Here is a 26,808-nt window from a genome sequence, read left to right as displayed (position 1 = left end):
CCACCTGCCTCTGCTTCCCAAGTGCTAAAATTAAAGCTGTGTCTACCAGGCCCAGCCTCAGCCTTGTGTTTTAAAAGGATTGGCTTATGTAGTCTAGGCTGGCCTCGACTCAGACTAATAGTACTCTGCCTCCCGAATACTAGGATTAGAGGTGTGTGCTACCTCAGCTAAGTAAATCCCATCAGCCAAACCTCACTCATCCTGAACCCACCCACATACCCTCCCCCCATTAGAAAACAAACCCTTTGTAGAGTATCATGTTCCTTAGAACAAGAGCAACATAAGCCAAGACACCAGTCAGAACCCACAGATATGAAACAAAAACAGATTTAATTTCAGAATATTACATGAATATAAAAGACAATATATATGATTGTTTCTTTACAATTACATAGATATGCAAAATAATAAAAAAATAACAACTAGGTACAACCTTCTCCTAAGAAACCTTTTGGGGGTGAAGTGAGTGAGTGAGTGAACAGAGCGTGCACAGGCAAGCCTTGCTGAAAGGCCTGGGATGAGAGAATGCCTTCTCTACAGCCCACTGGACCAAGCATGTCAGGGCATGCTCAAAAGCTCTTCAGCATGGGCTGTGGCCTCAGGAACTGTTTCCATGGTGACAGAGCACTCAGGCTATTATTTATCTTCCATCTCCTCCCTGGCCTACTCCATCACACAGCTCTCAGCATTAGGGGTCTAGTAAAGCCGGCTTTTGACAGGGAGTCAGTCTGCCATCAGGCTCCTGGGCACTAAAGTCTCTCAAAAGCTTTATCTTAGGAAGCCAAATCCTCTCCAAATTCTAGTCCTATTGGTTAGTTCTGGATCCTCACTTCAGTCTGAGGACTTTAGGAGAGCAGGGATGATGCTGTTCCCTGGAGAAGGATGTCATAGAGAACAAACTTCACACACAGTCCGTCAGCATCTTGTGCCTCACCTCCCAGGGGTGCTCCTTCAGCTATCCTGACTGACTCTAGGAGGACCTTCCAAGCACGGCAGTTCTGTGTAGAGGGACAACTGTGTTCCCTCAGGCCCCTTCAGTTTCTACAATGTTCTAGCACTCAGGTATAACCAATGCTGTCTCACAACTGTCCCCTACACAGTGCACGTGTGATGAAGATTGGGGGGACAGGAGGACAGGCGGGGGCAGGTTCAAACCTGATCACTGATCTGAGAAAGTCCACATCTGTGAAAGTTAGAAAAGGGCCCACAGCCTCTATTCATTTACCTAGCGCAGATACAGTCTGTCTCTTCATACTTGGGTCCCTCTGACAATAATAACCACCCAACACTTTGACACAATATCAAAGCCTATGACAATTAACCCCAGAAAGAAAAGAAAGGTACTTTCAAAGAGATTGCTCCAACAAGGAAAATAAATACAATAAAATCTGTTAAGACACGGGTCAGCTGGACAGTGGCCTCTCACACCTTTAATCCCAACCCTGGGGAGGCAGAGGCAGGAAAACTCTGAGTTCAAGACCAGCCTGGTCTACAGAGTGAATTCCAGGACAGCCAGGACTACACAGAAAAACCTCTGTCTCAAACAAAAAGTTAAAAACACTGGTTAAATACTGGCTCAAAAACAGCAACTGTACACCCTGTCAGAAGGGCCACAGCAACCTTCTGTGACAACAGCGGAGCTTTGGTCTGTTCTCCAGAAGACACCACAGGTTAGAAGAGCCACATAAGACACAGAAGGTTATGCTTTTTCTCAAGTTTATTCTGCACTGGATCACAGCTTCTCTAAGAAAAAATGACCTAAAATACCCTTAAAGCAAGTAATGACTATGGAATAAATAAATAAAATACACATTCCCAAATGCATGTGATAACTAACTGCCCAGGAGGCCAGCTACAGAGCCCGTGCATGGGCCCTCACCACCCTCACCGGGACCAACCCTGGGCATTGCTTCCATTCACCCAAACCCATCTCCTCCGTCTTGTGCTCTCTCGCTCTCTCCCTCGCTCACAGAGTATAAAACTCCTGGATGCATCAAGGCACTGCTTGGCTCTCTCTGCATAGTGCTACATTACAGCATGGTACAACAAATTAGAGCAGCTCCATGCTGAGAACTTCTCTCATTTGCTAATACAAAAGGAATTTCTATTTGACCTCACAAAATACCTGGCACAAGAAATTCATTTTAAAAAGAAAAGAACCTTTTTCCTAGTAACACCACCACCAGAAAGAGTCAGAAACCTAGACAAATGAATTTGCTAATCCTTAAGGATGACCTAAAACTGCTTTAGAGAAAGGAACTTAAAATCCATTATAGATTCATACACCTCCACTGCTCCCAAACTACCCCACTAGAAGGCAAATGTCACTTTTCCTTCAGCATTGCTGTTCAGCAACAACAGTGACGTATGGAAGAGAGGGCTGTCAGAAGACATCATCAGCCTTCCTCTCACCTCACCTCAACAATAGCACATTTCAACTGTCTGTCATTAGGCTGGAACCGTATTTTGCTGGGTATCTGGTTCCCCACAGAAAGATGAAGATGGTTGCACAATTCCACAGTCAGGCCTACACCTCAGAATCCTCAACTGCCACCTGCTGCTCACTAGATAGTGGCTCTCCACACTCCACTTCCTGTACCCATCCAGACAAGGAGATGGGCAGGAAGCAACTGTTCTAGACCAAGGGGACACACCACCACTGCTCCTTGTTGAAACTTGAGTCTTATGGACCCTGCAGACACTGCCACATATGCCTTTCCTGATTCCAAGACAGGTGAGCAGCACATTTGATCCCTAGAAATATGTAACAGGATCCTACCAAAGCCAACCAGCCCCTCCTGGGCCTACTTCTGTTTCCACCACATGCACACTGCAGCAAGCTCTATGTAGCACATCATGACAGTAACCGGGCACAGAGTGGAGCAGTGGTACCAACCATGTTCTAGGTAAGAGGACGAGAATGAAGGAAGCAAGGTAACAACCACAGTCATTCTCACATCACCAAGTTAACAACCACACAGCCATTCTCACATCACCAAGGTAACAACCACACAGCCATTCTCACATCACCAAGGTAACAACCACACAGCCATTCTCACATCACCAAGGTAACAACCACACAGCCATTCTCACATCACCAAGGTAACAACCACACAGTCATTCTGACATCACCAAGGTAACAACCACACAGCCATTCTCACATCACCAAGAGGAAGAAAGGGACAGGGGGTGGAACTTAATCACTGAGATCTGTTAAATATACTGTACTGAACTCTTTCTCATTGCCAGGTCAAATCCTCTAATTGGACACAAGAAATAATAGATTGTCTAGGAAAGCTTTAAATTCTTTGAACATAAAGAGATTTGTCAAACTAAAAATGAAAAGAGGTCAAAGGCATTTAACTTGTAATTCACTTAATTATCCATCAAAATAATGGCTTTTAAAACAAGTAAATAAACAGCAGTTACTCAATACTAACAACACAGGAAAGCTTGAAACACCAGTTAAAAATAGTAACAATCCACTAAGACCTAGAGTACTTTTAAAAATATTACTAACAATTGAACACAAACTTCCCTATTCTGAAGAAACGGGTCCGACCTGAGCACACGGAGAAAGCGTAGCTGACCCTGCCTACCCGCTGTACTGTGTAAGCTGGGGCAGGCAGCTAGTGGTTTCTTGACATTAAAAACAAACAAACACAGAGTGTAGCACTCTCTCAGGGCACAGCTTCAGAGACATCCAGGGAGTGGGTTAGAGGCATCAGTCGGGTCAGGGTTTCAGTTGTCTCTCACAAGTCAAAATGCAGCAAGCAAGCTGCAGGTCCAAACTTCACTGAGAACAGAAATAACACTTGTCCCACTGAAGAGAAACTTCACTGTGGAGAACAGAAGTCATAAGTAGATCTTTCAAAAGAATCCTAAGTTAAAGGAAAAACAAGATAATTAGGCATGCTTTAAAACATTCTTTTTTTTTTTAATATTCCACCTAAAAGCTACAGAATCTATACTTAGTATTCTTTCGAAATTTACAATTAAATAATTTGAGAGTGTGACCCTCTACCAAGTAAACATCATCTACACCACTCAGTCTACCCCAGTTTGCTAACTCTTCTTACTGACTGTAGGAGTGATCTTAGTAGAGCACGTGGTGAGGGATGTGGCCCCAGGTCCTTGTATACATTTTCTCATTTACCCTCACAGCTACCTGCAGGGGAGTTGGTACGCTGTCACCTCACACATTTGGAATCTGCAGCCCACAGAAGCTCGCCTGCCCCAGGATAGAACTCTTACACACTAAAATGGAGAACTGGCCCAGATCTAATGGAGCTCACGCTGTTAGCAGCACTACCTTGACTAAAACCACAAACAGCAAGCCGCTGACACTCTTGAGAAGAAGGGAAAGCAAAAGGGTTGTAGGTGAGTAGGTGTGCAAGTGTGAGTGTGGCGGGACTAGGGACTGAACCCAGGGCACTGCACATGCTAGGCAAGTACTGTAACGCTGGTATGGTACGTCCTGAGCCAGGACATATTGCCTCCTAGAACCAGATGCAGGAAACAACAACACAGATGAAATAAATACCATAAATCACAGTCAACGTCCAGACCTCAGTGGTGTTGACAAGAATTAACAGAAACTTACTCTGTCTCGTTGAGTTAACCAGACAAAGCTTCAAAGAGGGAGGTTCAGCTGAACTTTAAAAAATTAAAAAGATCTGACTGCTGAAAATAATGCCACTGGATGAGGGGTGCTCCATCATGTGTTCTCGTCTGGGGTGATTCTGCCCCTGTATTCCTCGAGGGACACTGGTACATCTGGAGGAACTCTCAGTTGTCACTACTGAGGGAAGGATGCTAGTGGCATCTGCTGGGTCAAAGCTGCTAGACATTAGACAATGCACAGGACAGCTCCACACAGAGAATTATGACCCAACGTATCAACAGTGGCCAGACTAAGAAGCCCTGTGCTAAGCAGAAGTCTCCATCATGCTACTGATGGTGACAGGGACACTGCACTATCTTCTCCGGAGAGCATTTTCAACATCAGTGTCGAGAACAGCCAGAATTCAGAGTTCAGAACTGAAGATGCCATTTGAGTGAGCTGTGAAAGCTGAACAAGGTGCTAAAAGGTGAAAGAGAGCAGAGAGCTTAAACTCAGTCAGCCATACACAAGCCAGGCGTGGCAATGCCTAAAATTCCAGCTACCCAGGAGGCAGAAGATGCTTAATGCCAATCTGAAAACCTAATAGAAACCTAATAGAAATCATGTCTCAAAAAAGGAAGGAAGAAAGGAAGGAAGGAAGGAAGGAAGGAAGGAAGGAAGGAAGGAAGGAAGGAAAGAGGGGCTGCCTCAGAGTGTAGTTTAATCTGAGAGCATCTATGAAGAGTCAATCCTCATCACCACAAAAATAAAAGTAAACAGAAAGGGGGGAGGGAGAGAGAAGCTAGTAGACACAGTGACCCAGAGTAATACGGGGAAGACTGAAGAGGAAGACGAGAGGCGTATCCTCAGGAGAAGTAAGGTGGAGGAGGGGTGCTCCGACACGAGAGGATGCCATTCCTCATCCACCAAAAGGTGTCCTGATATCAGCAGGCCTCTGCTCTCCCAAAGCAGAGCTGACAAGATGGAAAGATAAGAGTTTCTGCTTATCTTTAAATATGATCGTAACAAAAGGCTAACTACAAAATAGCATATTCTTTAAGAAAACTCATGCTTGGGGTTTAAAAAGAAATTTTAGGAGCTGGAGAGATGGCTCAGCGGTTAAGAGCACTGACTGCTCTTCCAGAGGTCCTGAGTTCAATTCCCAGCAACCACATGGTGGCTCACAACCATCTGTAATGAGATCTGATGCCCTCTTCTGGTGTGTCTGAAGAAAGCAATAGTGTACTCATATACATGAAAGAAAGAAAGAAAGGAAAGAAAGAAAGAAAGAAAGAAAGAAAGAAAGAAAGAAAGAAAGAAAAAAAGAAAGGAAAGAAAGAAATTTTAAAAAGTGTTTTAAAAAAACATTTAAAAAGAAGTATCTTGATAGAAAAAACTCAAATACTGAGCTCACTTCAGTAGCACAATTCTGTGCAAAAGAAAACGAGAGAAGGTAGCTCATTCATTCATCAAAGTAAAAAGTAAGAAACCACACAATAGACTAATTTTCTAGAAAAGAATAAAATATTCATCACAATGACTTTGTTGACCCAGAGATAGGACCCCAAGCCACACAAGTACACTCTACAGAGCTGCATGTCTACATGAGCTGTTTCCACTGCTGATCTATGGAGCAGGAACTGAGCTTCCAGAACCTTCCTGCCGTTTCTCCCGAGCGCTGCACTTCAGTGTGCAGTCCCACGGCTGCTCACAGCAACTTTTTAACAGACACAGTCAGAACAACCCGTGATAACAACCATCTCTGAACTAAACAGCTTCAAAACCATGCTGACATGACTTCCAAGGTCCTTCCAGGACTACTCAAGTCTGCAGAGAAGAGAAACATAATTTTCATGAGCGTCCTCTCGAAATGGACATTCTCAGCCTCACAAGGCCATTTGTCCTTGTGCCATCTTGTTTAACAAGTGTTCTTAAGACAGCTGTGTGTGTCCTGTCTGTCCACAGTAGGGGTCAGTAAGTCTGTCTGGCTCCCTCCCCTCAGTACCTGAAGGCAGTGCTACGTAGAATAAGCATCCAAATGCCTATGACTACAATTCTATCACCTTGAACATCAAAAAAGAAAACACTGCTGCCTGAGAGGACACAGGATAGAAGCCTGGATAAGGACAGAGGCGGCTCCAGTGAGTACCTTTTCTCCCCTCTCTCTTCGCCTCAGACCATTTCAATCTTGTTGGTGTCACTGTGACAGCTGGAGAGCCAGAGAAGAACTGCAAGGAGGAAAGTGTACAGTGGCTTAGGAGATCAGACACCAGTGCTCCTTCAGACAGAGGCAGGCCACCACACTAAACTGCCTATGGGCGGCTTAATGCAGTAGCCTAGCATACCTTAAAGAACTGCCCACAGGTAATGCAGAGCCAGGGAGGGCTAACCTGCCCTATGACATTTCTGGTGAGAATTAACCAACTCTTCAGCACTTGTTGACAGAGCCATGGTGCCGTATTGCTCATCTGTACTTGTAACTAGCTACACTGGTTAGAGTCATCTGGGGAGAGGGACCCTCAATTGAGATGATGTCTCCACCAGCCTGGTCTGTAGGCAAGCATGTAGGGCATTTTCATGATTAATGACTGATGTAGGAGGACATAGGCACTGTAAGGTGCCTCCCTGGGCAGACAGTCTTAAGTTCTACAAAGAGAAAACAAGATGAGAGAACTGTGGGGAGCAAGCCAGTAAGCAGTGTTCTTCAGCTCCTGCATTGAGTTCCTACCACAATGAACTGTAAGCTGTCAGCCAAAGAAACCCTTTCCTTCATGAATTGTGGTCAGTATTTATAACAGCAACAGAAGCAAACTAACCCACATGTCTTATCTTTCCTGAACTCAAAACATGTTCAATGGTCTGGTGTAAATATATAGAAAGGGCCATGACCCAGAGAGTCACAGCAGAACAAGTGTCAGCCGCCCCAGGGAGAGACAGACAAAAATTTGTATGCTCTTACCAAGTTCATATTCTCTTTGCTGGCTTTCTTCAGTTCCTCCATTGCCACAGACTCTGGAGCAGGGGAACTGTTTTTCTTTTCTGAACTCATCTGACTGCCCAGGACTTTGCGCTGATTTAGGAACAGAAAATATTTTGTTTATGAGCATTTACTATTTTATAGTTGTCTGGTTTTCAAAACTACAACTTCCTCAGTTATTAAAAAAGAAAAAAAAAGGCTCTTGAGCATCCTGATAACTTATGTGCAGTCTGAAGCCATGTCATCTAAAAGAGGGGAAGTCATACAGCAAACACCAAGAATGACTGTCTCTCTGGGTGACTTAAACTACCTACTATTAGCTAGTGACAGGATATCTGTGAACAGAAAGGGTCCCAGTTACTCTTGAGGGTTGGGCTTTTTTGGAAGAATGGGGGGGGGGGGGCGTCCCTTCTCCTCTCCACTAAAGGAACCACAGACTTGGTCTCCTCTAGGATTCTGTTTCTCTGCCCTTCCTCACTCAGGACTAGTAAATGTGCAGAAACTGTCCAAGAGCTCCAGGCCTTCTCAGGACAGTCCCATGAGCACAGGCACACAGAGCAGGAACACAAGGTCCTCTGAACAGCCAGAAGATGATGGGAGCAACTGCAGCAGAGGAAAGTAACAACTCCATCTTAGAGAAACCCTGCGGAATAATAAATCTGAATTCTGAACAAAAACATTGTCAAAATAAAACACACACAAAAAAAAATTACGCAAAACTAAAAACCTAAAGCATTAACTTCTACATTATAATTAACAACAGCAGGGTAGATATTTACATGACACAAGACCATCTTCCCAAACAAGAGCTCAATGAAGGACCCACTTGTCAGACACACCTCTGTAAAACCGGGAGAAAAGCAAGTTTCTATTTTTTATTTATTTTAATTGTGTGTGTGTGTGTGTGTGTGTGTGTGTGTGTGTGTGTGTGTGTGTACAGGTGCCTACAGAGGGCAGCAAGCAGCATCAGATCCCCCGGAACTGAAGTTATAGGCCATTGTAAGGTGCCCAATATGGGTGCTGGGAACTGAACTCTGGTCCTCTCTATAAGAACTAAGCCATGTCTCTACCTCCCAAAAAGTTTTAATTTTTAAAAGACCTAAAAATCAAATAGATTTTTTAAAAAAGCCATATAGCTAAAACATGCACACACACACACACACACACACACACACACACACACACACGTGCTAAAAAAGTAAAGGCCTGCCTGCCCTCCCTTCAGAAGGCAGGAATCACTGAAGAATGCTGAGCTGGGAAGGACAGAATCCAGTAGACCAGTTGTAAAGCTCCCAGCAAGTTTTCAAAAGCGCATTCTGAGTTGAACTGAGTATGTACAAAGCCCTGGGTTCAATCCCAAGGACCACTAACCAATAAAAACAGTACTGAAATAGTTCCCTGCAGAGCTACTAGCAAAAGGCCCACATCCTCTGTCAGTTTAAATGTTTCCTCCTTTCTAATGAAAGCCCCTCTCCCTTATGCGTCCTAGCATCTGCTGTTACAACATCTGTGTTTGAAGCTGTCACTCTGGGCTGGAGGCACAGCTCAAGGGCAGAGTGTTTGCTCTCACATGAGGCCCTGGGTTCAGCTGATAGTGACATAAAAAAGAAGAAAAATAATGTTCTAAACGTTTTACCTCATAACTTAAGTTCTAAATGAAGAGGTGAGTAATAGCCAAACAGACAGCAGCACCTACATTTCAAGCAGTAACTGCTAATACACCTCAAAGCACAACAGAAAACCACATCCATCCAAGAATAATTAAAGAGACAGAGATTCTGTCTCAAAAAAAATCAAACAAACAAACAAAACAATCATGCTTGGCATCACTTCCACTTCAGTGTATACTTCTGTGGCTTTCCTAAACAAACATCCATCCACATTGTTCCTTCTAAGCAAGAGATAACTCCACATTCCCTCCACACTTCTGGCCACTGCTAATCACTAGTGAAGTGTATCTCACAGGTACCACTTAGTACCTCTAATAAGCAGAACTGTACAACATTTACCTTTGTGACTGGCTTTAGATTTAATTTAGTATGTTCCTCAGGGCCCATTATGGTGTAAAGATGGAAAATCCTCCACTCTCTCTACACTTCTTGTATGCAGTCCTTCAATGGACAACTAGCCTCCTTCAGCCTTTAGGCTGCTCACTGTAAAGAACGCTTCCATAAACACTAGACAGATAACTCCCTGTGACGGAGCTCTAGGCAGTCCCAGCAGGCAAGCATGGCTCTGGCAGGCCTTGCCCTTCTCTCCCATTCTCTTTGCCTTTTTAAAACTCTTAGATAGAACTCCTAAAGCTAGCCACCAAGGTCTGTTCCCTTATTTGGCCACTTCTTCCTCCTGAGGCTGACTACAAAGGTCCAGCTATCAAAGTATTTCAGTACAACAACCAAAAGCCACCTTTGTCTCACCTAATTACCATGCCGAGTTAAAATTACACACTTCATCCTAACATGGGGTTCCCCCTTTTACCTCTATAAACCACCATTTTCCTATGTGCCATGTCTTTCTCCTCGCTATCCAGAGTCAGTAATCCTTTGTCCCCCAGGACAAATACCTCTCCCTGCTCCCTATTCTCTTCCCCCTTTCCTTCATCCTCTATCTCCTGTCTTTGTCTCTTATTCCCTGCCTTCAATCCCTATGGGGCAAATCAATCTCCTTTACGCTGAGAACGTGGTCTTGGGTCCTGAGCTGATACTGTTCTCTTCACTGTGGCATATACACAGAATCAAAACTGATGGGACATAAAATGATTGTACTGTTGATTTTCTGAGAGATGATCATACTATTTTCCCCAACAGCTTTGCCATTTTATATTCTCAGCAGTAGTGTACAGGGTTTCCTGTTTTGTGGATAGGGCTGTCCCAGTGGGTGTGAATGGCAGGGTGCAGTGGCAGCTTTACATGCCCCGATGATGAGCAATGATGAATACTCTGACTTTTTCTTGGTCACATGTCTTGAGAGAAATGTCTACTCAGGTTATTTCCTATTTTGTAATGAGCTTAGATTTTTAGTACTATTGAGCCATTTATGTTCCTTCTATAGTCCAGACATTGTCTCCTAACCAGATACATGACTTACAAATATACTCTTCTGCTCCACAAGGTACTTTTTTATTCCATTGTGGATAGCAAACCACACACTTCTGTAAGCGCCATGTCCCAAAGGCTACTATCCCCATCTGTGAGGATAAAGAATGGATTCCAGTCCTCTACAAAGTATAAAAAGAATCAAAATTGTGAGGCAGTGACAGTGTGATACCTTTAATCCCAGCACTCTGAGAGGTAGAAGCAGGCAGATCTCTGTGAGATCAAGCCCAGCCTGGTCTACAGAGCAAGTTCTAAGATACCCAAGGCTATACAGAGAAACTGTGGCTCAAACAAACAAACAAACAAACAAACAAAAAGGATCAAAATTGAGGCTAAATAAAATTGCAACTGCTAATGACTTCAGTATAACAGGGGAAAATTAAAAGTTATGCAAAATAACTTTAAATTAGTCAAAAGATCCTTAATATTTGTAGACTTACATATTTTAATAATGTTAAAACAATTTCTAAAAGAAAAATAAAACTCAGAATAGAGTTAACCCCTCTGGATTAGCTTGCCATAGTTTAGGCACTGAAATAAACTTGAGGCCCAAGCCACAAGAGGGAGCCCACACCTGACACCGCCTAGATGGCCAAGAACCAAAGGCTGGACAGCCCAGAGACCCAGGATAGCAACAAAAAAAAAAAAAAAAAAAAAAAAAAAAGGTCGCTGAAATGATTCCTAACAATATGCTGCTATAGATTGGGGTCTACCCCCAATTAACATCAGAAAAGCTTCATCCAGCAACTGATAGAAACAGATGCAGAAACCCACAGCCAAACACTAGGTAGAGTCATTGAACCCCATAGAAAAGAAGGAAGGATTGTAGGACCTGAGGGGTTGAGAACACAGTCCACAAAATCAACTGAGCAAGGCTCACAGGGGCTCGTGAAGACTGAATCAACGTACACAGGCCCTGTACAGGTCTGGGCTAGGTCTTCTACGTTTCACGTATACTTTACGATTGTGTGGCTTGGTGTTCTTGCAGGACTCCTAACAGTAGAAATCGGTGGATTCTCTGACTCTTTTGCCTGTGTTTGAGTCCCTTTTCCTCCTACTGGGTTGCTTGATATGAGGGAGGTGCCAGGTCTTATTGTAACATGTTACATCATGTTCAACAGAAATCCCTGAGAGACCTGCTCTGTTCTGAAGGGAAATGGGAAAGCATCTGGGTAAGAAGGGAGGTAGAAAGTGGGGGGAGAGACTGAGAGGATACACGGAGGGAAAATGGAGGTAGGGATGTAATGTGTGAGAGAATAAAAAACAAGAAATGTGAGCCCTGTGGCCTATGCCCCCTGATGACAGCTCTAACCTAACTGCACTAATGTTCAGCTGTCTGCACACTTGGTAACAACAGCAACAACACAGTAATGCATTTTCTATTTGCTCTAAAAACAAGATTCCTAATCATTTTGATACATGGAAAGAAACAACAGTGAAAATATTAAGTTCACTAAAAATAAAAGATAGCAAAATTCACATTAGAAAGTCCAATGTCCAACAATGTCGCTCATCCTCAGCTTGCTCACTCCTCCACAGATGTAGCAAAACTCAGAGAGCAGCCTGCAGAGTGAAGCAGGAAGGGGGAAAGACTCCATCCTCAGACAGGGGAGGAGGGAAGACCAGTGCCGTTCTCGAACTACAGTGTTCCTTCAATTTGTAACACAGTGAAATGCTTTAGAAAATAAGGCCTGGGACTGGAGATGGCTTAGTGGTTAAGAGCACTGACTGTTCTTCCAGAGGTCCTGAGTTCAATTCCCAGCAACCACATGGTGGCTCACAACCATCTATAATGAGATCTGATGCCCTCTTCTGGTGTGTCTGAAGACAGCGATGGTATACTCACATATGTAAAAAAATACTTTTTAAAGAAAAGAAGGTCTTTTCCAAACTCTGTTCCCTCACCAATTAACCCTTTCTAGAACTCCAAGGAACAGAATTAAGCTGTTTATGCACAAGAAAAAAAATGCACATTTCCTAAGAACAGATGTGGGCTCAGGAGCACAGGCTTACCTTGATAAGCCCACTGAAGGAGCGTGAGCGCGCTCTCTTTTGGACCCTGGGAGTAGAAGGTTCTCTTCCTGGTGTTTGAGTCAAAGACTGCTTATGGAACTACAAAAAAGTACAGAGAACATTATATTAATATTGTGCCATCAAGAAACAGCAGTCTAGGGCAGATATTATCTGAGTGTAGATACCCAGAAAGTCAAAGACTCTCAAGATATATGGGATGGGTTGACAGGCAAGAGCAGAAATGACATTCAAAACCAAAAACAAAATGCACTCAATTACTCAGAGAAGTTCTGAGACTCAGATTCTCTCAACAAAAGATTCTTACCCTGCTTTACAGATAGGAAACCAAGATCCAGAGTGCTTATGAGCCTAAGATCTGCTAGTAAACCAGAATTGGTTTTGCATCAAGTACCTTGGAAACAGAACACTACTAACATAAACCATGATCATCCTCAGTTTAACAAACTATATGCCAGGATTTATTTTAAGATAGTGTCTCATGTAGCACAGGCTGGCCTCAACTCTCTAGTTGGCCAAAGATGACCTTTAACTCCTAATCTTCCTGCCTCCATCTTCCAAGTCCTAACATTATAAACCCAGATGGCCATACCACCAGTTTATGAGGTGTCAGGAACCCAGCTGAGGGTGCATGTGTATAGGACAACCCTCTACCAAGTGTGCTACTACCTTCCCAAGCTCCTAAGCCAGAATGCTCCTGAGGAACTGAAGCTCTCTAACTAGAGCTCAGAACTGCTAGAAAGGGAAAGAGACTGAATACAGACTCTGAATGCTGTCAGCTTTGTATAAAGACATCCCCAGTGTAAAAAAAAAAAAAAAAGGGCGTGGGGGGAGGCAGGCAGTGCATAGTCTTTAACTAGTACTCTCATTTGTTTATTCTCACTGGAACTCACTCTGTAGAGCAAGCTAAATGAACTCACAGAGATCTGCCTGCCTCTACCTCTCTACTGCTGGAATTACAGATGTATGACTCCACATATGAGTTATGGCCATGACAAAACACTTGTAGAGGACTTTGTCCATTGTTGGAAACAGCTCAGTTCCCAACGGTGTCTGGTACATTTTTCTCTAGCCTTATGCTAGAGATGCACCCCTCCCCCAAAATTAAAGGCAATCTTTCCCAAAGAAGGCACAAACTGAACAAGAAATGAAGAGCTGACTTCTGTAGCTGGGTCTATAATGTCCTCCAAAGCCAGGGGTGGGGGCTTGGGGATGTCTAACCTATGGCACTGCTGAGGGATGGGAGGGTCTACTGGGAGGTCCTGGTTCACTGGTCATGAGGTGCGCTGCTTTGCCCTGCTCATGCGGCTGCCATAATGCCAGGCCTCCCACGGCCCAAAAGCAACAAGGCAACTCAGGAAGGACAGAAGCTTCCACACCTGTGTGCCAAGCACAGCTTCTTCCTTCACATGACGATTACCCAGGAGTCTGCACAGGACGGAAGGACTGGCTGATGCACCGGCTTTGCCTGTGCAGCTACAATTCAGAGGGACTGAGACAAGTCTCCCAAGTGACTCCCAACTAGTAAGGACTCACTCAAATCACAGAGTCCTCAAAATGGCAAATGAAAGACCTAATCTTACCTCCAAAACCCCAAAACAAGCAGGTGCAGACACCAGAACTCCTGTTTAGTACACTGGGGCCCTGCTTTAGGCTGTTTTCTAACCACAAACCATCCTATCAGGAAAAGCTGCCTCTTCTGCTCTGCCAGCCTCTGCACATCATCCTCTCCTCCTTTACAAGCATGACACATGCGTGTTACAATTACTGTTTCACAAAGCTGGAAACTGAAACCAGAAAGTATATCCCTGGAAAATATACAGCACCCAAGTTCTGGAATAATACATTGGATTTGCTGGTTCTCTCCAAACAACCTTGGAGAGATCTGCTAGGTGACTAAAACGACAGATATTCTAAGCACAGTTATCTGCAGAGAGCTAAGCACTCCTACACCTCTCTCCAGAAGGACAGGAGTACACTGCAGTTCCATAGATGGGCCTGATTTTTGGCTGAGCCAAAGCTTGTTGCAAGAGACAGTGAAAGTTCAGTGTGATTCTGAGTGGTGTTCTCCGGTGATTCCTACAGCCCACCTATGCCCCTGCAACCAAGCACCTGTCTGATAAGTTGCTTCTTCTTCGCTGATTCTGGCAAGTTATGAACATGTTGGAAGAGTTCTCTCAGCGCCTCTTCTGTGTGTTGCTGGGTCTCCTCCTGCTGGGAATAAGAATCTACCCTGTTCTGTTTCTGAGATCTTGCCAGCTGGAAGGACATGGCATGACATGAGGTTGTCAGATCAAGATCATCCTAAAAAAAAAAAAAAGGTTTAAGAAAGTAAATCAATACATCCTACTGATTGTGCTCTGGGTTCCCACAGTGAGTCTGAACAGAAGAAGTGCGAGTGTGGGTATGACTACTACAACCAGGAACAATGAAAATGCTGATAATTACCAGGTGAACAAAAGTCTATTAATAAAGGGCTCTGAATGGTCCACTTCCATGATCCGCCCCAAAAATCAACATGCAGTGAGAATATTGCCAAGCCCGGAAGTGGTGATGTGCATCTTTAACCCCAGAACTCCGGAAGCAGAGGAAATGAGTCTCTGTGAGTTTAAAGCCAGCGTGGTCCACAGAGCTGCACAGTGATACCATGTCTCAAAACACCAGAGTACTGCCATAGACAATCATAGCTCTTTGAATTCCATTTCAAAACACTTTTTAATTTCAAGTAATACTTGTTGCCATTCAATAAAGTAAGCTCTAAAGTACTAGCAGACAGAACAATAACAAAAAACAAACATAAACAAAAACCTGAAGTGAAATTCAACTTCATCCAGACATTGAAGTGACAAACCAACTCCAGAGCCCATGGCTGCTGAGCCGACACAAACTACGTGGCAGTAGGAAGGAATAAAAGCAACAGCTCTCCAAAACACCATACCTAGCTAAACTAGGTTTAAAATGCAGCCTCTTACTTAGTCACACCTAATATTCGCTGAACGAGAGAAAGAAAACAGGAGCAGTAAACACCACATACGATGGTGGCCTCCAAGTCTGTCACTCAGGCTAAATCCAAGTCAGCCCCGTGTTGGTGCCTTTCACAGCCTCTCACTGCGGTTTGTCTATTAATAGGTGACATATATTTCTCCATCTAAGCTCATTTGCTCTCAGATGTTGCTGGTTAGCATTCGTTGTCAACTTGACACAGACAACAGTCACTTGGGAAGAGGGAAGCTCCACTGAAGAATTAGATCAGACCAGCCTGTGGCTACATCTGTTAGAGATCAGATTGTCTTGACTGATAATTGATGTGGGATGGCCTAACCTACTGTGGGTGGCACCATCTCTAGGCAGGTGCGCCTAGACTACATAAGAAAGCTAGCTACACATAAGTGAGCGAGCCAGGAAGCAGCATTCACCCGTTTCCACTTCAGGTTTCTGTTTAAGTTACTGCCTGGACTTCCCTCAGTGGTGACTGTGACCTAGAAGTAGAAGATGAAATAAACCCTTTTCTATCCTAAGTTGCTGTTGGTCATCATTTTATCACATCAACAGAAAGCAAAACAGATCACAAATCTCTCTTTTTAATTTTCATAGAGAGATGAGTGCACATAGGTGAGTGCAGGTGCCCATGAAGCCAGAGACGATGCCAGGTTCCCTAGAGCTGGAGTTGCAGATGGCTGCAGTCCCACAACATGGATGTTAGGGACCAAACTACAGCCTTCTACAAGAACAGCAAGAGCTCTTAACAACTGAGCCACCTCTCTAGGCCATGGACTCAAATATTTTAACTGTTTGACAGTTTAACCACACCAATAAACTTGAACAAGAATTAATTATCTAGAACTGTATATGGGTGGATACCTGGCCTCTGTTGGGACCTGTACTCACATGTATACACTTAAGTAAAAATAAACATTTTGGGAGTGGGGTTCAAGACAGGGCTTCTCTGTGTAGCTCAGGACACACATGGTAGCTCATATAGCTACTTTAACTCCAGTTCTAAAGGACCCAACACCACCTTTTGACTTCCATAGGATACTGCACACCAAGTGGTAAATTTACATACACTCACTCAGTCACACACACATACACATAAAATAAATATTTTAATTAATTAAAAGTTTTTAAAAAGCCTGAATTATATAAGACTGAACTTTTGTTACTATAATTAATGGTGTAAAAATGTTGCTTAGATCACAGGCTAATAAAATACACACAGGTTTTATGAGAAACTTTAACATATGATCTATTCCGTGACACGCATGTAGAGGACATCGCCCACCAGTGAAGACCCCTGAAAGCAAGTGAGCACATGGTACATAGGATATTTTAATGTCAACAACTCCCTTCTCAGTCTTTGTCCCTGCTAAAACAAATGACTAGATAAACACTAAAAGCACTGGCTTAAAGATTTTGTTATACTTGGTTTTAAAATTCACTCGTCTATTTTTCCCTTGTTTAGAGACCAGTTTCCTGTTCTTACCTTTGACACTTGAGTTCTGGAGCCCAAATAGTACAATCTGGCACATTCCCGAATATAAGCAGGAGCCTGGGCAGAACATGAAAGGAAATCAGGGCTCAGTGGTTAATAGGACCTAAAAATCTTTCAGGCCACAGAAGAGAATCCTAACATTATCTAATGGGTAGAGTACTCTGAAATGCTAAACATTTTCCAAAATACCGTATTTGAGCAAATAGACACCTCCACAGATCTGATGGGAACTGTAGGAAGGCACCACTGTAGCTGCTGCTGTTTTATAAACAAAGTTAGCGTGTGGCACTCAACTCACAGACGGTTCCCAGACAGTTCATAGACGGTCTCTCTCTGCCTCCTGATCTCTCAGCTATTCCTGCTGCCATGCCTCTGCTCTAACATCATGGGCTCTACCTTTCTAAACCTATAAGCCTAAATTAAAACCTTTCTTTATAAGTTGCCTTGGTTAGCCATGTTTGGTAATATACACCTTTAATTCCAGTATTTGGTAGGCAGAGGCAGGTGGATCCCTGTGAGTTCAAGGCAAGCCTGGACTACATTAGTGAGTTCTACAATAGCCAGGGCTAATTAGCGAGACGATTGTCTCAAACAAACAAGCAAAACAAGACAAAAAAATAAAAAGTTGCCTTGGGCACTGTGTCCTGTCACAGTAATAGAACAGTAACAAAGACACATGAAAAAAAGGTGCCACATCACTCATCTTTGCAGACATCAGAACTACAGGGAGGCCATTCCACCCCATTAGGATGGTAATCAGAAAATAGCTACCAGACAGAAGGAGGAGTTGGTAAGGACATGGATCCCACTCTACTATTAGGAAATACGAACAACAGTACAGGTGCTGCAGACAACAGTGTGACAGTTTCTTGAAAACATTTAAAAAGTATTACCATACAATCTAGGAAATATACCAAAAAGAATAAAGGCAGGGCTGTAAGGAATGTTCACACATCCATGTTCACAACAGCATTACAATAGCTTAACCATAGACACAGTCTGAATGTTTATTCGCATATGAATAGATTAGCAGCATGTGGAGTGTACACACAAAAAAAAAATACTGTGCAACCTTCAGAAAGGAAATGCTACCATATGTTACTCTGTGGATAAATTCGAAGACATTATGCTGAGTAAGTCAGTCAGTCATAAAAAGACAAAAGAAAAAAATCCTAAAAATTAGAAACAAATCTACGGTAACAGAGACTCGTTCTATTTCCATGTCTAGCCCTCCCCACTGTCCATTCTGCCTTACAATCCCAAGCGTGCCTCTCTTCCAGGGTCCCGCCCTGCCCCATCTTCCTTGTCCTATTACCAACCAAACGGCATCCCTTACCTACCTTAAAAAGTTTCTGAGAGTGTTTGATCATAAAAGCCATCCCCGTGTTTAACTTTGTGATATTCTCCTGAAGGTCATTTGCAGTGACCTGGTCGGTGGAAAGAGATGGAACAAAGGCATTAAGAACTGAAGGTGCTCACCAGTGCATATCGCTGAAAGGCTTTAGGCTAACAGGTTCCCATTTAAAAAGACATAATAGCACACATAGACTTGTGTCCCTAAAATGACCAGAAAATCCTTGAGCTTTCTTCACTTCCTGCTCATAGACACCTAAGCGGAAAACCTAAGGCTAGGATTCAAAGCACAGATAGCAGAGAGGCAGTCTGTACCAGCCGCCAAGGACACTGGCTCTGTGGAGAATGGGGAGTTCATCCAAAGAACTGTCCACCAATGCTACTAGAACTGCCATCTTTCCACAACAACTGCAATGATCTCTTCTCTTGTTTCTCTTGCCTTTTATGAAAGAAAACTTACTGTATGAGAGTAAAACTGTTAGCACGGGTTAGACTGCTCTGTTGGCTTGGAAAATTATTCCACAGGATCACACTGCTCTATTCTGAACTGTTAGAAATAAACTTATATTAATCTTCAATTATTAAAAATCAATTTGATTTACCAAGGAGCATTCTTATTAAGACTGGAGTCATCCTATCTAGCCAAGATGAATATTCTAGCTTCTCTAGTAGTTACAGTGACAATGTCCAGAAAGTGTCCATGCATGATGACTAGAGCCTGACCTATCAGAGAGGCTTCAGGAACCAGGCCCCTCAGCTCTGATAACTCCTAAACTCCTAACCTCATAAAATGAAGGCCGGACCTGGGATCCTTGATAACCTCACCAGTGTGTACCCATAGGAGGAGCCCAACATGAGAAAAATCAAGCCCTGAAGATCTTCCCCTCAATACTAACATTTTTGGGCCACAGGACATGGGGTGCAAACATAAGAGCAAGGTTATGGGCAGACATCTTATTCTTGTCTTGTTTCTTTGCTGTTTGATACAGGAGATCAAGCAGTAACTTTAGCAAGTTCCGATTGGCTGGAGGGAGGATCAGGAAGAGCAGCTGCAGGGCCTCAATCTGCCGCTCCTTGTCTGGTATGTTGGTCTTATTTCCTTTATCATCAAACTGCATCAGATCTTGAAAACAAAACAAAACAAAACATTATTGGAAAGGAAGAAACAAACTAGCCAAAAAAAAATTCACTGCTATTTTGATTATTATTTTCCCCTCACTTCCACCAAAGAAAGAGAAGGAATAAAAAGAAAAATATTCAATCATAAAAGAAATTCAAAACTGTTAATACCTTAGGAAGGTCCTAGATTCAAATACTAACACTACAAAAAAAAAAAAAAGATAAAATCAAATAGGCAATTAGTGGGCTTTGCAAGGTACTTCCTGTGTGACTATGAAGTTAGCAGGAAAAGCATGAGCCCCAGCACCACAAGAAAGAAAAAGCAAAACATAAGAACGAATATCAATCTAATTCAACAACTAAAGACAACCCTATTTTAAAATGTGGGAAAGCTTTAAGTAGGAGGTTAGGTGTGATATACACCCGTGTGACTAGCTCTAAGGAGGAGGAGAGGGAGCCTGAGTCACCTTATCTCAACAAAAAGAAAAAAAGCAAACAAACTAACTAAATAGACATCCTTCAAAGAAAATAACATACACAGACCAGGCACAGTGACTCACACCTATGGTTCTAGCTACTTAGGAGGCAGAGATAGGATTGTGGGTTTGAGTCCAGACTAGATAATTTAGCACAGCCTGTCAATTTAAAGACAAGGGGAAGAGGGAATGGAAAGAAAAGATGTCGTGAGAGTGGTCAGTAACCCTGAGCATGCTAGAATGTCAGTGATCAATAATCACATGGACTAGAATAACCTGAACAAAAGCACTCATGATACAAATGCTGGCACAGAGAACACAAAGCCTTCTACTATGGGTCAGAGTGCTAAATGGTGTAACCATTTTGGGTCTTTTTAAATTTTTGGATGGATCTTTTGCCTCTATGTATGTGTGCAATGCATGTTTGCACTGCCCACTGAGGCCAGAAGAGAGCATCAGATCCCCTGAAACTAGAGTTATAGACAGTTGTAAACCACAAGGTGCTGGGAATTGAACCAGGGTCCTCTTAACCCCTGAGCCATATCACCAGCCCATTGTGGAAAACATGTGGGCCTCAAATGTTTTCAGTTACAGTTTGTTCCAGAAATACCCAAAATAATGAAAATCAAATCCACAGGCAAATCTGATAATATCAGCCTTCTGCCCTTCCCTACTCACATATGCTGTGGCTAAAGGGTAAGTCAGAGGGAACCATGCACAGGATGACTCCAAGCAGCTCCCCTCCAACTGTGCCAGAGCTCATATGTTCTCAAGAACAGGGAGCCACAAGGCAGCCCAATGGAGGACATCAGATACTGCACCAAACATGGTAGAGAGAATTGACTCCAAGTTTTCCTCTGACCTCCATATGCATGTTATGTCATGTGCACAAAACATACAAAATCAGTATAATTTTTAAAAATGTTTTAAAAGGGGGAACAATGAAGAGAAGATGACAACTGATCAGATCAAACTTAACTGCCAAGATCTGTAAGTACTCAGAGGAGGCCAGTAGGATCATGAAGCCTGAGCCAACATCAGAGTACTTTAGAGAGTAACAAGCAACAGGACATCACAAAGGACTTTCCTAAATTGAAAACATATTTCATCTCTTTCTTACTTCTTATACTCACCAGCAATCTTGAGGTGTACATGAAAATGTTTATGGGTCAGCAGGGGCTCTGGTAACTCTCCCAGAAACATCTTCAGCAGCGTGGCAACATCATTTGAGTGAAACTCTCCTGAGTCCAAATCAATATCGGTTCCATTATTGAGAGCATCCCTCAAAAGCTGCTGCCGGACACTGTTGCCTGGTACTCTAAACAAGCCCTCTACTCGCAAGTCTGTTCAGCATGGACAGGCCAAAAGAAACAAAAGAGAACCATGATTAATGTACACAGAATAAACATATATTTCCCTTTAAAGACCTTTCACAGAACCCTTTCTAAAGATATTTCTAGGGAAATGTGAAATCTTTTAGGGCCCCTGAGCATCTGAACATGACTGGGGTACTACTAGATACTGAATTTAACAAAATCAATGGCAAAAAAAAAAAGTAAGGTGGAAGAAAACCCAGTCACAATTCTTACCCTTATTCCTCACAAACTCTCAAGGAGCAAAGTTCATCTTTGGATATTTGTGGTGCCTGTAAACTATTTTCTTCTGCCAAGAATAAACATAGTCTCTGCGTTGTTGTGTGACTCAGAGAACTCTAATGTATCATCCTACAGCTAAGAGACTCCCAAAAGCTTAGTGTCATTCTAAATAAACTGTTCCCACCCACTAGTTCTTAAAAAGTAGAAAGACACACAATTTTGGTTTGATCTGGAAGAAGCTTGTCCATGTTTTCATCTTTGGGTATCCCCCAATTCCAGGGTCTGAGTTCCACGCCCAAGGAGCCAGGCAAGTGATAGCAATGGGGTGAATGGGACCCACAACAAACTGGAAAGCACGCCCTGTGCTCCAGCAGATCGTATTCACACAGCAGCTGGGCCGGAGGATACCAGGTATGCTCAGCACTCAGACAAGCTGAAAACCTGGATTCTCCTCATCTTAAATCCCTGATGGCTGGTTATGGTTTTAATACATCTTTTGCCAACAACAACCAACCCAAAAAAAAAAAAAAAAAAAAAAAAAAAAAAAAAAAAAAAAAATCCCACAAATCCAGATGCCTCAAAAGCCATTTTCTTAAAATAATTTTTTTTATTTTAATTACATTGCTTTGCCTGCATATATGTCTGTGTGAGGATGTTGGGATTTGCAAACAGTTGTGAGCCACCATGTAGGTGCTGGAAATTGAACCAGGTCCTCTGGAAGAACAGAGCCAACTCTCCAGCTTCTGCCTCAAGCCCTTTTAAGATGGGAGTCTGCAACCTCTGTTGTAGCTCCTCCTACAGTACAGCATCTTACATCCAGTAAGTCATAAAGACATGTGTGGGTTGATATTTTAAATGTATCAAATTGGGCTCTTAGAAAAACCCACAGGCCTACTAAAAACTGAAATGAGAATGATGTTAGCCACAAAGTTCTGAAGATGAAAGTATCATGCTTTCTTGAATAAATGTCATAATTCTTTAGGAACAAGAAATTATTCCAGAATTGTCTGAGTTAAAAGGTAATTATGACTTCATAGATGCTATCTAATCTATCTTCATCTTTAAAAACAAGGCAAATTAATAACTGATATGAAGTTCGAAAGGAAATTTTTTTTTTAATCTACCACCCAAAATTATCTTTGTTGTTCTTGATGGGTAGTTGGCACCTACTAACTCAACTCTCAAAAGAAAACTGGCAACTCTTCATTAAACAGAACATTCAACTACTTTGAGTAGTCTTACTTTTGTGCAGATATTCAATCAGTTGATATATCTGAGCAATGCCTTCCTCCGTCAATGGAGATCCAAATACCACTCCTTTTTCTGAAAAAAAAAAAAAAAGTCATAGGGCAAGGCTATATTATATTATATATTACATCAAGAATCAAGAGTACAAGGCCATCAGTATAAGGACTCTTTTTATGTGTATTATTTATGCAGGGGCAAGACACACATATGGTGGTCAGATGACAACTTACAAAAGGTGGTTCTTTCCTTCCACTATGTGAGTGCTGGGTCATCGGGCTAGTATGGCGCCTTCACCTGTGAGCCATCTCCCCAGTACAAATATCACAATCCTAAAATCATTCAGGCATCCTATTTTCATTGACTGTTTTCACAGGACTGGTAGACAAAAATCAAAATAGAATGTAAAACTAAAAACTAAAAATATGACCCAAAAAAAATGCAGTCAGAGCAACTGTCCAGTCAATTCTCTCCAAATTTCTGTATTAGATCATGAATTCATGGAGGCATAAACTTTTCAAATCTAAACACATTTTCATTTAATTTATAAACAAGAACCTGAACAATCGTGATTGTTAAGTCATGACAAGTATCTCTAGAGTTGGTATAGGATATAATCTCTTTTTACATTTTTAAAATTTTATTTATTTGCATGTCTATGTGTATGGGTATGTATATGTGGTGGTGCATGTATATAAGGGTATGATCTTTTAATGTTTAAACACTCCATCCTGCCTAATGATTTTCTTATATTTAATAAAATAAAACAGGGCCCTTTTAATATCTTATCAAAAGTAGTGCTCCACACTTCCTGGTTGACTCTGAGGCCTGTTCCTCAGGAGGGAATTCATATCTAATACTGTCGGCTTGGTCAGAAGCCCATGGCTAGGGAGGCCCACAGGCCTTCAGGAACCACCTACTACTGTTTTGCTAAATTATCAAGCAGTCAAACGGTCTTCTAAATATTTATGCCATAGATGTGAGCTGCTTTCAACCTCAGCCAGAAAGCCTTTTTTTTTAAAGTGGGCATCAGCTCATGTAGAAACTCATAATGGTCACAATGCTTGGAAGAGCTGCCCGTGAGTACTCAACCCTGAATGGTACATCAGTATCAACATTCTCCCCAGAAAATTCAAGGAGCTTGAACAAAAACATAGGAGCCAGCCACTGTGGAGGAACGCTGTGAAGTGCTTTCCTCTGGTGATGAAGTGCATGCCACACTTACAGCCTCACAGCAGCCGTGGTTACCTGCACAAGACCAAGCCGGTCAACACCTCAGAGTGATAGGGGAGGGGTCCAAAGGCCCCACAGCTAGCTGTGGACTACTGCAGTTGATGGCTGCAGGGGAAGGAAAGAAATTCTTCTCTGGAGGTGTGGCCACATGTGAACTCCTCATGCTCCCACAGCCCCGTGCATGCAGACATCACAAATTAGACTCTGTGAGTCATTTAAAAAAAAAAAAAAAAAAAAGCTGGGCAAGGTGGCACACACCTTGAATCTCAATACTGGAGAACAGAGTCAGAGGGCTCTCTGGTGAGTTCAAAGCCACCCTAGTCTATACAGCATGCTCCTGACCAGCCAGAACTATATGAGATCCTGTCTAAAATTAAATAAAAAGAAAAGAAGGAAGGAAGGAAGGAAGGAAGGAAGGAAGAACATGAAGCTCAGATACACAAGAGAAGTCCAGGGGAAGTTAGAAGGAAGGAGGCAGACAGGATCAAAAACATTGTATACACAAATGAAATTCTCAAAGAATAAACTATACATAATATGTATGTGTATATACATATACACACAACACACCTCAAGCACCTGTGTACACACACACACACACACACACACACACACACAAAACACATCACACTAGCGGTGCTGCAAGGTCTAGAAAAGCTTGTTTGTGGAGGAGGTATAAGAACCGACTTTATCTAAGCAATCCATAGAATGAAAATGTTTGCAAACTGTAGTCTGTCTTTATTTATTTATTCATTTATTTACTCTGATTTTTGAGAGAGTGCCTTTTTATGTAATCCTGGCTATCCTGCGGTTTGCTATGTAGAACAGGCTAGCCTCAAACTCATCAAGCTCCTTCTGAAGCCTCTGCCTTCTGAGTGTTGGGACTAAAGGTGTGTAATACCACACCAGCTCTTGTCTTTTTGTCCTTTTTATTTATTTACTGATTGCAGGGGTTAAGTGTGTATTAGCTCAATGCTAGAAAGATTACTAATATGGATGTAATTGTGAGTTCATCCTCAGTTGAATAATTATTCAGTATCCTTGACCATCTTCTGTCTAGTGCCATATTAACTGAACGAAGCCATACATTCCTGTAATCCCAGCTATTCTAAAGACTGAGGTAAGATAAGCACTTGAGCCTGGGCAACAGAGTGAGATACCAATCATAAAGAAAGGAAAGATAGAAGGGAAGGAAGGAAGGAAGGAAGGAAGGAAGGAAGGAAGGAAGGATACTTTAAAAAAAAAAACATTATTTAATGAAAACTGAGATACCCTTGATAAGCCTAAACTAAACACAGAATCTCTCAGGACTGAATGTATTTTCTATCTTCTGTTCCCTTTTCTTCACCACCACCCCATCCCTTCTCTCCTTTCCTCCTTCTCTTTTTCTTCCTCCCTGTCTTGCAAACAGGATTTCACAATGTGCCCAAGCTGCCCTCAAATTTCAGATTATCTGCATCACCATTAAAGTTCTACTAATGAAAATGAGTTCGAAACACCAAAAATGCTTTAGGATAATTACAAGTTCTCAGTGGGGGTGCAAATGTTAAGAGGAAAGCCCAGTGCTGGAAGGAAGGTTCAACACTAAAAGCACTTGTTACCCTTGCAGAGGACCTGGCATAGCAGCTCACACCGGCCTGAACTCTAGTTCCAGGGGGTCTGATGCCCTCTTCTGGCTTCCATGGGTACTTACAATATACCTGGTACACGTACAAACAGGCGCAAACATAAAATACATATTTTTTTCAAATAGAGAGTAGAGGCCAATGAGCAGCTAAGACCTACAGCCCTTCATAGGCACATGACCTACCCTTCCTCTTGAGAGACATTAGAGACCTGAAGAATCCTGCCGCTGGGCCAGCTCCACCAGGCAACTTAAGGTCCACTTCACCCATCAGCTGAGCCAACTCAGTTCCAGGCAAATCAATAAGTCTTGTGATATTGCTGACCACCAACTCGGTGAACACCTCTGGTTTCTCATGTCGAAGTTTCTCCACGAAAAAGTCAGGATTGAAGATAATAGGCTGACCTCGAAGGGGAGAGTTATTGCAAATGACAAAATTGCAGATGGCATCACTGGAAAAAAAAAATCAAACAGAAGGTTCTTTGGAGGAATCGTTTTTTTGTGTTTCTCACTTCCTAGCCCAGGGTTCAGCAGTGGGTTCCTACAGCAGCTTCCTCCAATAGAAGCAGCTGACCTTGGGTCTGCTCTTTATAGCCAAAAGCATTCACAGAATGGAAGAGGCTTGCAGCTACATAAAGATATACATGAATTCACTTTGCCTAGGCCCACAGACAGTTTTAGCTGTTTGATCATCAAGTTAGCAGTTCTTGGTGCATGCTAGTCAAGTGCTCTGTGACACTGTGCTACTACATCTAACCTGTCTTTACTTTTCAATCTTCACTCTGCATGCCTCTGACTCATGAGTTACTATGGAAGCCTAACTCTTACTCAGAAAGATTCTTCTCTACAAAGCCCTGATCTTTCAGAGCGCAATCGTTGAGCCAGTAAGACAGCCAAGCCTGATGGCCTGAGTGTGATACCTGACTCCCACAGCTGTCCTCTGATCCCCACATCATACTGCATAC

General features: G+C 42.6%; 1 protein-coding gene across 1 annotated transcript in view; it reads right to left on the bottom strand.

The window, feature by feature from the left end:
• Positions 1 to 432: 432 nt before the first annotated feature.
• ARHGAP19 (Rho GTPase activating protein 19) overlaps positions 433 to 26,808 on the bottom strand; it is a gene marked incomplete at its 5' end in the record, with an annotated part of 38,468 nt that continues 12,092 nt past the window's right edge. The window contains 11 exons of the mRNA XM_080912774.1: positions 433 to 3,881; positions 6,753 to 6,831; positions 7,563 to 7,673; positions 12,689 to 12,787; positions 14,819 to 15,010; positions 17,190 to 17,255; positions 18,539 to 18,625; positions 19,448 to 19,674; positions 21,280 to 21,489; positions 22,984 to 23,064; positions 26,030 to 26,295. Coding sequence (XP_080768900.1) covers positions 3,871 to 3,881; positions 6,753 to 6,831; positions 7,563 to 7,673; positions 12,689 to 12,787; positions 14,819 to 15,010; positions 17,190 to 17,255; positions 18,539 to 18,625; positions 19,448 to 19,674; positions 21,280 to 21,489; positions 22,984 to 23,064; positions 26,030 to 26,295 — 1,429 coding nt within the window. The 3' untranslated portion in view covers positions 433 to 3,870. The remainder of the gene's footprint in view (positions 3,882 to 6,752; positions 6,832 to 7,562; positions 7,674 to 12,688; positions 12,788 to 14,818; positions 15,011 to 17,189; positions 17,256 to 18,538; positions 18,626 to 19,447; positions 19,675 to 21,279; positions 21,490 to 22,983; positions 23,065 to 26,029; positions 26,296 to 26,808) is intronic.

This window comes from Micromys minutus (assembly GCF_963924665.1).
Source record: "Micromys minutus genome assembly, chromosome: 2".
Lineage (NCBI taxonomy): Eukaryota > Metazoa > Chordata > Mammalia > Rodentia > Muridae > Micromys > Micromys minutus.
The sequence above is the reverse complement of the archived record's forward strand: the minus strand, read 5'-3'. Positions and strand labels throughout refer to the sequence as shown.